The following is a 10179-nucleotide window of genomic DNA, read 5'->3' as shown; positions in this document are numbered from 1 at the left end:
ATATTCACTTTCTACAACATCATGGGTGTTTGACAAAAATATATAGGTACAGTTGGGCTGAAGTCGCTATTTTGTGGTTTCAATTACAACATGATTAACTGAATTTGTAGGGCTGGTGGTATATTTGTTTGTCTAGTGGTGTGTCCTGATTTAGCTCTTTAGCTACTGTGGTTTTGTTATTGTTCCATGGCACTCTCTCGCTTTGGCAGCTGGGTGATTTAGAGTGTTATGTTCAGGTGCTGGAACCTGCAAGTCTGTTCAGTGTTTCTATACTGAACTGCTTGTAAGTTTTGACGATGCAATTCACTTCTGTCAGTTGCTTAAACTGTGGCATTCTCTGGTCACACGCACATTCTCCCGTTGTCCCAATAGGAAGCACATCCCGACCGTAGTCTTTTCCCCCTCTCTCTTTTTTTTTTTTTTTTTGTAAAGTGCATTCCTACATGACATCTTGCATGTCTGGAGTTGTACAATAACAGGACGTAGGATCATGGGCAATCATGTGTGAAATACAGAAACTTTATATGGAAAAGTAGTCCGTTTAGTGAGCAAGTGAACAAGGATGAAAATATTTCCGGAGTCATTCTAGTTATACAAATATAACAATGACTCCCTGCTCATTATAGATAACCAATTTCTAGGTCAGGGTTTGCCCACCTGAGGTTTATGAGTCTCTAGGGGTGTATGATGGAACTACAGGTGGCTGGTGAGATTCTGATTCAAATGTTTATGTGAAAATGAATGAAATTAATAATGAATATAGGAATGTTGAAAATTAAAATAATCACTTTATTCTGATCTTAAATACAAGTTATGTTTATTATAAATGAATTATTGTTATTGACAGGTTGGAACATTACTTGAAACTCAGGGTATACTTTAAATAAATAATTTAGATAATAAAAGGCAAGTTAAACAAGAAATGTTCCCACCCCTGCAAGCACAGTTTAGGACAATAAGGCTGATTGTTCTACATTGAATACATTTTACCTCTTACTCTATCCCAACAACTACTGTAGCATCACGTTACCCATGGACAACTACCAATAATCCTATAATTTGTTGGAAGCTGGGTAAGATTTGCTAGTGGAGTCCATTGTATCTAGAAAATTGTACAAGAATTACTTGCCATGCAATCACGGCTGCAGGCCCGGAGGTTAAAGTAATATCTAGATGGCATTAAAGAAAGCATTCTGTAAGACAAAAAGCCTCTAAGTTATGTCAAATTTGCTCATGGAAATGTGCCACTACTAATTCACTCTCTGGCACATCCCCTTATTAGGCCGAATTTAGGCTGTCCCCATCACTGTCGGCATACACCCCATATACTGATTATTGAGGTTTGAACAGGTATTTGAATTTGGAAATTGGTGCTTCAGAGACTGAAGTGTACTTTCTGACCTGGTGACCTGGTCAAATTATGCTTATTGCATTTTAAGAAACTTCCTGAGTTCCTACAGACCATAATTGTGAGGTGGTAAATTGGGCAATGCTCACCGTGAAGGGTGCATTCAGAAACACTGGCTGGACGAAGCTCAAAGCCCCTTCCTGCTGCTAACAGATCATGGGAACTTTGAGTATATTAAGGTTGCCAAAAGGTAAAACGCAAACAAGCAAGTGATTCTATTTTGTACCCTTTTAAACATCCCTTGACATCAAATAATACAAAGGCACAGGTATTTTAGGCAATTTGAAGGGCAGACAGGGAAAACTGTTTCAAAACTGTCATTGTTTTTTCAATTCTGTTTGGTGCGGCACATAAATTACACACTTGAGGGTGAAGTGTGTAATTTCTGCTGTGATTCTATGGTGATGTTGTGTAAATCCTCCCACTTTCATTGCATCTCTTTTCATTCTGCTGATACACATTTTTTTCTCTCTCTCTCCCTGCGGTTGGCTTTGGCCTATCCTAGACAGGAACAGTGGACACTGGACAGTGGACATGAGACTCTGGTCAAGACATCCTGGCTCCAGGGCCTCTGCACAGTCTGTATGAAACCTGGAATGTGAATACTGTATGAGTGCATGTAAATGTGAGAGGACACACACAGAGGTATCATTTCACCAAGACCTCACACAGTGACAACAACTATTTATTACCAATAACCTTCCTGGTGCCTCTGAGTATGCTGAATAATGGAGTGGTGAATGTATTACATTTATAGCAAGATGATCAATCAATGGCAATGTCAGCCTCCTATGTTTGGTAATCATCACTTCCTCTTAAAGACGTGTACATTACATGTAAATCAACAGCACAGTGGCCCCAAGTGTTTGGACACTTTTAGACACTTACTTGTAAGCCACACTTAAAAATTTCTCAATTTTACTGCATGAGACACACATTATCAAACCAAATGGCTTGAGCAAGCAAATGACGCTAGAGCTCTTTTTTTGGAACCTTTTTCCCTTTCGTCCAAACATTTTTTTTAACCAACTGGTCTTTTTTTCGTGTGTGTGTGTGGATAATTTTATGTCAGTCCCCCTTAAGTTCACATAAAAATGTTCCACAAACTTTGACAACCAAAGTGTCCAAGATTTTTTTATCTTCATTTTGATCATCTGCATATGCATATCTCCATATTTCCATTGCTTCATAGATGGAAACTTCATTTTGTGGCATTTTTCTACTGAAAAATGTGTTTGTTCAAAGTATTTTGAAAAAAAGGCCCTTGTTTTGATATTTTTGTATAATAATCCAAAGACATTTAAACATTCTTAATTGTGACTTTAGTGTCCACTTTTTGGGGCCACTGTATCCGTACACATACAAAGATGCATGATGACGCTATTTAAGGAAGCTGTATTGTAACATAATGACACATTGCATTCACTTCTGAGAAGTCGTGTTAAAAGAGACAGAAAAAATGGAGGAGTGAAATATGTGGTGATGTCTTGGATTGCACGCGGTCTCTCAGGATTTGCGTCAGTGGCCAGTTTCATCCGTTTTGGAGCCGTGTGGTATCTGGAGGCCTAATCCTGAGCTAAGGCTCATCTTGTGCTCTCATTCACCACAAGTGCCGCCTTTAGAATCTGTAAATATTAGCTCAAGATTATTTTAGAAATAAAATAATTTTATGAAAGGAAGCCACTGCCAGTGATAAGGAATCTATTTAAATGTATTGCTGCTGGCATTGGGGTTTATTTAGTATTTGCGCAGCAAGCAAAACTGACTCGGTTAAAGCATTCCTGTGGATATCTAAATTCAGAATGGACATGAGGTCCTTCAGAAGTTAAAGGTGAAATGAACCAATTCTGCACCACTAGAGGCCCCAGTCTAAACTGCAAAATAATGGGCTCTAGTGGATTTGATTTGTTTCATGTTTGTATACTTATTATAAACTTGCTGCAACATCTATAGAAACTCGTAAAACATATTTTCCTTTCTTATGTCTAAAAACTGGAAACATTTTTTCTGTGTGTGACTAAAAGTCTACTCATGCTAGATTCTATCTTCTTGATCCTAAACGTTAATTTGCACTTCTGTTATTCCCAGTGGAGACGCTGAGCTGGCAGTACATATCCAACAGTTTTGTTTGAGCTAAGATTGTTCAGTGAAGTGGAATGTTCACATGTATATTTTAAGAAAAAATTTCCTTTTTCTTGATTTACTGTTAACAGTGATTCATACGGTCACTGTGTATGTCACTGTGCAAGTACCTTGCTGTCCGTGACTCAATGCTGTCTGAAAGGGATAGAGATTAAGATTACGTTAAGAGACCGGTGATGTCATGAAGCATGTTTCTCCAGTTTTTTTTTCTTTCGTTTAGAACAAACGTTAAATAATCATCAGAAGTCCATTTCAGAAAATCTTCGGATTTGTGGAGGAATCTTTCTCTTTGGCACAAACATTAGCTCATCAGCCACAGACGTAGGGTAGTGAGGGCCTCTCTTTCAGGGTTTCCTCAGCAGGTCCCTGCGCATGGATAACAATGTTAGTCACATAACATACGTTCTGAATGAGCTCTGATCTTATGTTTAAAACCATACACCAGTATGTCTAAATACACCACCAGCCAGACATATCACTCTCACAAGTGCTATGTCGTAAAAACACATGCTAAATTTGGATTAGCATGGGTGAAACTGGATGATCTCTTATGGTGTTTGTGTCCGCTTCCTCACCGGTGCTTCCCAACGAGATGGGTGACCTCTCCTGGAATGTGCCCCAGAGTTATGTCACAAATTATTTTGAAGAGAGCATAGGACAATCCCTATTTAGGTCTATTCACGTGTTATTAAAGCATTTGTTTCTTCTCAGCACAACCTGACCACAAAGACGTGACCTTTTCTGAACGACAGCCAGTTCAGCGCTGAAAAAAAATCCAGGAAAAATCAGTGTTATGCATTTTTAAATACAGTATTAAAATACAGTATATTTGTGGAACAAGCATGTAAACAGGTCACAAAGAGGCTGCTATGCTGGCAGGTCACTGTGGGTACCTGGGAGTGGAGATTTCTCAGGAAACGGTGAGTCAGGCCATTCTGAATGTGTCAACAATCCATCTGTCCGCTCTCTGGACTCAAAGAGCGCGTTGTTCCCTCAGGTGGAGACTGAGGGTCATCCGGGTGTCCCCGGCTCATGGAAAGGTTTAGTCAGCTGGTTTTGAGAGGCTGTTAAAATGAGCCTGAGTTTTGAGTGTATAGTCTTTGGAAAATAAAACTGATCTAACGGTAAAAGTGGAATCCAGTTTATTAAACCAATTTTGTGGTGATTTTTTTAACTTTCCTTCATATAACATTGCCTGAAAAACACGTTGTTTTATATCCAATATTTACAATTACAGAGTTTCAGTCATATATTTGCTTATCTATTACCCATAGGCTATATTTAAACTCAGAAGCTGAAGGTACACGCCTGGGTTAAGGTGAAAACATCAGGATAAAGCCTATTTAAAAGAAGAAGTTGTCCAAGACATTTAGGCCAATTTTTGCCAGATCACATCACTTAAATATATCATTGTATATTCCAAAGCTTTGTAATCCTAAAGCAGGCTCACACTACATGACTTTTGGCTGGATTTTGCTGTTGCAGACAGATTTCCAAGGTCTGCAATAAAACGCCCCAGATCATGGGCAAATCGGTGCTCATTGCGGTAGGTGATGCTCGTCATATATGAGCACGTCTGCGACGTGATCTGAGTCTGTCTCGAGCAGTCAAAGACGCTGCAATATTTTCAAACCTGTTTGATATTACCGCCACATGATCTTGTAAAAAAAGTGGTATTTGCTCTAATGACATTGATGTATTTTATTTACCATATTTTTTTTGCTGAACAGACATGGACAACTAGCCTGTGTGTATTTATGACTAATTTTCTTTTTTGTATCATCTTTATGTACATATGACTTGACTTATGACTCAAGGCAGCGAGCATGAGCGGCTCTCTAAAGTCTCATATGAATTCATGTGAGAAAACGTTTTTTCCTGGTTGGCCTAGGGCTGCCGCTTGGCCAAATATCTTGTAGTTTGTACACCTTATTGCTGTTGTGTTATGTAATATGATTGCTGCTAAGACAAGTTGTCTTAGCAGCAATCATATTACATAACACAACAGCAGACACGACTACAACAGATGAAAATTAAAATTGTTGTGTAGTGTGAGCACCATGGCGACTCATGTAGTCTCAGTTTTGTAGTGTGAGCTTGTCTTTAGTTGGTCATGAACCCACATCACATTTAAACTTTACCAAGACAGCACCTCATGATGTTAATCTGAAAATATATGTTCAGAATCAGAATTTCTAATGGATGTGTTTGACCTACGGACGGAAAGGCAAGAATAAACAAAAGGTTTTGAACCAACAGTAGCCTAGCAGAAATAAAGGAAAGATGAAATAAGTGATTTGGAGTAGTCCAGAAAGATATGTCAACAAAGACAGGAACCGTATGGAACTAACACAGTACAATAATATAGTTCCCCCCCAACGACATTAGCCTACAGTAACATCTAGCCTACGACTTGATTCAGAAGGGACTAAAACAGAGCAGAGGTGTCTATATTGTCAAATTTTGCACGTGAAATAGTGAAATTTATGTTAACTGTAACATTATGTAAATAATTATGAGAATAAATTAATAACAGTGGTGGCCATCCTGAGTAGTAAATTGGCAGTATCGCCACACCCATGTAGGGGAACATAAAGGAAATAAACGTGGGAGAAATACGTTCATGAACTTTAGGTACTTAGCTACTTTGGACGTTAGTAATGGTATAATGAATGATAATAATCCCGCAAAAAAATTGTTTTTGACTGACTAAATCTCAAATATGATTTACCTCAGACAGAGTCAGAGTCAGAACCCTCGCGGTCGGAGTGAGTAGTTCACACATCGTCCAGTGAGTGGCAGTAACGCTCTGATGTGCCGCTGATCTCGGCAGTGCAGAGGAAGACGAGCAGGAGGAAGAACACCACACGAGTTTACAGTCAACTGGGTAAAACGCTGGTTACATACAAATACACAATGAAACCAGATAAACAACTAAAACAACAGAAGAATGAGAAGCATTTCAGGTAAATCAGAGGTTTAACACTTCTTCAGTAACGGCGCTTCAGAGAGATGTGTGGCTATGTCTGGATATTAATTTCAACTGGTAAACATAAGTTAACCAAAATTAACAAGTAAGTTAGAATGTCGAAATATTGCTTAATTTAAAGCATATATATCATAATGATTGAGAGGAAATGGTGAAGACATTTCCCAGTACATAGAATAATTTATTCTGGTATAATTGGGCAACTTTGCATCGTCGCAGCAAATGTATCCACTGTGTGTTTTGAAAAGCCTGTGTCCAAAACCTGAAAATGTCACCTTCATACAGTGTATTCCTTAATATGAATGGCTAAAAGAAATGTATTTGGGTTGTGGGACCCTTGTATATAAGCATAGTTCTTAAATTATATTCATCTTATGTTCTAAATGATTTATTTTTTGCTTTTAATCAAATCTCAATGACCAAGCATCGAAAACTAGGCCTATTTTGTTCCTTTGTCTTTTTAATAGCCCCGTTGTGTTCCTTCAAAAATGATTTTGTAAGATACAAATTTACTCATTTGATTGGTGTTGATTCATCAAATCTAAGTTTCTTGTCTTTTTTTAGTGCAAAGAAGTCAAATAAACATGCTGACCCTGCATCAGACGATCACCTCCAGCAGATTCCTCGTCGTTTGCGTGAAATCATGAAGAGTAAAGAGATGATGAAACAAGGCTCAAAGAAAAGGGGAAAAGGTACTGCCTGTCTTACACCATGTTCAAATAAATTATGATGGAAAGGTGGTAAATAAATGCCGCAGCTTGAACTACACAAAAAGCTGACACATATACTTACTCTAGATTATTTATAAAAGTTAAATTAAAAATCATTCAGAATAAGACTCAGTAACTTCTTAATATAAATGTAATCACTTATTAAAAAAAGATTGGGCCTACCTTCTATTAGTATAGTCATTTTAATGTTGAAGTTAAATTTCATTAGTCATATTGGACATGTTATCACATAACTGGAATACCAGCTGCTTAAAACATTAAATCTGTCAGGAGTTGGGTTAAATCTGTCACTGGTTTATAATTTATTAATGTAAACTTAAAACATGACATTCTTTCAAATGAATATATGACATCATTCATTAGAAGCTTGAAGATTGGTATTGATGTTATTGATAATGTCAATATCAATTATTGTCAGTATGCCTAGAGGGCCAATAGTGTTTTTGTTTTTTAAGCAGTGGTTTCAAATAATCTCACACTGAACTTTCAAACATGCAATATATACATATTTTTGTCACTGCACATAATTGTTACCCATTTATGCAAGATTAGAATTCTTTTAAAACAATTACATGCAATTTGCTCATTGGATGAAAATTGATTGAGGTGCATCATGTGGGCGGCATCACCCCTCTTCTGTCTGGGTTCTGTCTGCAGACAAGCTAGTGACCCACAAATATTGCTCGAGGACATGGCCAGTGGCAAGGGCAGCGGAGGAAGGGACGTCTTTCTGTGTGTTCATATATACCTCTTGTTTTAGCCTCGAAGCCAAAGCTGCTCTCAGGAGATATTCCTGTCCCACACTTCCGCAGAGGACGACAGGAGTCAGAGAAAGCTTACATCAACCGCATGACCCAAGAGACTGAGCATGTCCTCTTCCTCACGAACAACCAAGTAGAGCGACAGCCGGAGGTCGAGCTAAAAGAAGAAGAGAAGACGGAAGAAAAGAAATCTACTAAAAAGAATTGGTTAGTTTGACATGCATTACTGATTAACAGTCAAATGCAAAGTAGGGACGTTAAAAATAACACGACAGACAACCAATTACAGAATCATGAAAGGATATGATGTATTATAACATATATTATGAATATCCTTTATACTGCATTACACATAACGGCTGTAATTAAAGTGTTACCCAAATATTTTTGTGATTCCATGAAAACTTTACGTTCGCTTGCAAAACCTTTTGCATTTTGCTCACGGAGCCTTTGTGTTCCCAGAATTTTTTTTTTTTCTCACAATACTTTTTGCATTCACTTGCAAACAAGCAGAGCTTGGAAGTCTTGCTAGAAAACAGTTTGTCAGGGGAACGCAAAAAACATGGAAATATAATTTTCCCTCCTATCTCATTTTTATTTACACCATGGTATTTGTGTGATCATGGTGTTTATTGCTAATTAATTAATTAATTAATTGTTGTTGCTCATTTAATTGATTAAGCTTGTCAGTCCAATCAATCTGACAACAAATGCATTAAATAATCATGCAAAACGATTGTGTCTACATGCCCTTGACTTCCTTGTTGCAAAGTTTCTCTATAAATAAAGATTATAGTCATTTCAAATACTGCCATAGTGTGTTAAAGTTTATTTAGCTTTGTTTTAGGCTCAATAAAGAGAAACTTCGGCAGCAGAGAAAGAAGTTAAACAAGCAAGAGGAGCGTGAAGAGGAGGAGATGTTTAAAGGTGTGTATATATATATAAATATAAATTCAACATTCTCATCAAATGTAACCTGAGCATCATGTCTCTTCCTCTTAGATGAGGTACCATTTGGAGAGGTTGCCATGGCACCTCCATTACTGAGTGTTAAACCAAGGAAAGCCACAGTCAAACCCCAGGTAAGATATTTATGTGCATCTACTCCCTTTAGAGATGCTAAATAAAATGCATTTTGGTCATAATTCCCATCATGATTTGACCTTAAGGGGGCACCCAAAGGTCTTCTCCTGAACTCCCTCCTGGGTCACAGTCCTGTGTCGGTAGCCAAACCCTCGATGGCGAGGAAGAGGATGATGGAGGAGGAGCGGGAGAGAGCGGTGCAGCTGTACAGACAGATGAAGCAGCAGCAGAGAGACAAACACGAGCAGGACAGGGCAGCCAGGACCTCCACATGATACTCTCTGTATTGTATAGTGTTCTATCATATCTATATGTATATTTCGTTATTCTATATTTTTTTGCTACCACTGCTGGTCAACAATGCCATAGTGATGAATTTTGCTGTGAAATATTTACAAGTGGATGTAGCAGGACTGTATAAATGGCAAAAATAAAATGTTCAGACTTTTATATAATGTACAGTGATTTCATATGCATCTGTTCCCTTAATACTTAGAATGACTGATGAAGGCTTATCTGGCATTTTGTTCTGATCAATTTCTACTCTTTCCTCATTGAAACTACCAAGCACAGGGGAAGTAGTCTGTATTATTCCAAAATATAAAACTACCACTTGTCAGTTGGATGCTATTCCAATGTACTTGGTTAAAGCCTGCTTACCTTCTCTCTATTCTTTAATTACTGATATTATACACTCGTCGCTTGTTTCTGTTATTGTTCCGTCTTCACTCAAAACTGCTTTGATAACTAATATACTTGAGAAACTGGAGGCTGATTCAAGTAATTTTGATCATTTTCACCCCATTTCAAATCTACCGTTTCTTTCTAAAATACTGGAATGGATTGTTGCAGCCCAGGTCCGGGATCATCTTTCTGATAATATTTTGTATAAGCAATTTTTTTAATAGGGATTCTATCCATATCATAGTGTTCTCGGCCCACAGCATTCTGTTAGATTGGAGTCTATATAAATCATTGGTACCCCCTTTGACTGAGTTTTGATCTTATTTTAAGGGTCATACTCTGTTTATACAGCTGAAGCAGTTTAGATCAAAGCCTTCATAC

General features: G+C 37.8%; 1 protein-coding gene across 1 annotated transcript; it reads left to right on the top strand.

Moving 5' to 3' along the window:
- Positions 1 to 6365: 6365 nt before the first annotated feature.
- Positions 6366 to 9569, top strand: ccdc137 (coiled-coil domain containing 137). Its single transcript, XM_077213585.1, has 6 exons — positions 6366 to 6516; positions 7104 to 7231; positions 8031 to 8238; positions 8879 to 8958; positions 9034 to 9113; positions 9201 to 9569. The coding sequence occupies exons 1-6, from the start codon at positions 6467 to 6469 to the stop codon at positions 9387 to 9389; spliced, it is 735 nt and encodes a 244-aa protein (XP_077069700.1). The 5' UTR covers positions 6366 to 6466; the 3' UTR covers positions 9390 to 9569.
- The last annotated feature ends 610 nt before the right edge of the window (positions 9570 to 10179 follow it).

The sequence above is a fragment of the Siphateles boraxobius genome, unplaced genomic scaffold, assembly GCF_051911475.1.
Source record: "Siphateles boraxobius isolate OS27281-9 unplaced genomic scaffold, OSU_SipBor_1 66, whole genome shotgun sequence".
Taxonomy (NCBI): domain Eukaryota; kingdom Metazoa; phylum Chordata; class Actinopteri; order Cypriniformes; family Leuciscidae; genus Siphateles; species Siphateles boraxobius.
This window is presented reverse-complemented; position numbering and strand designations above follow the sequence as displayed.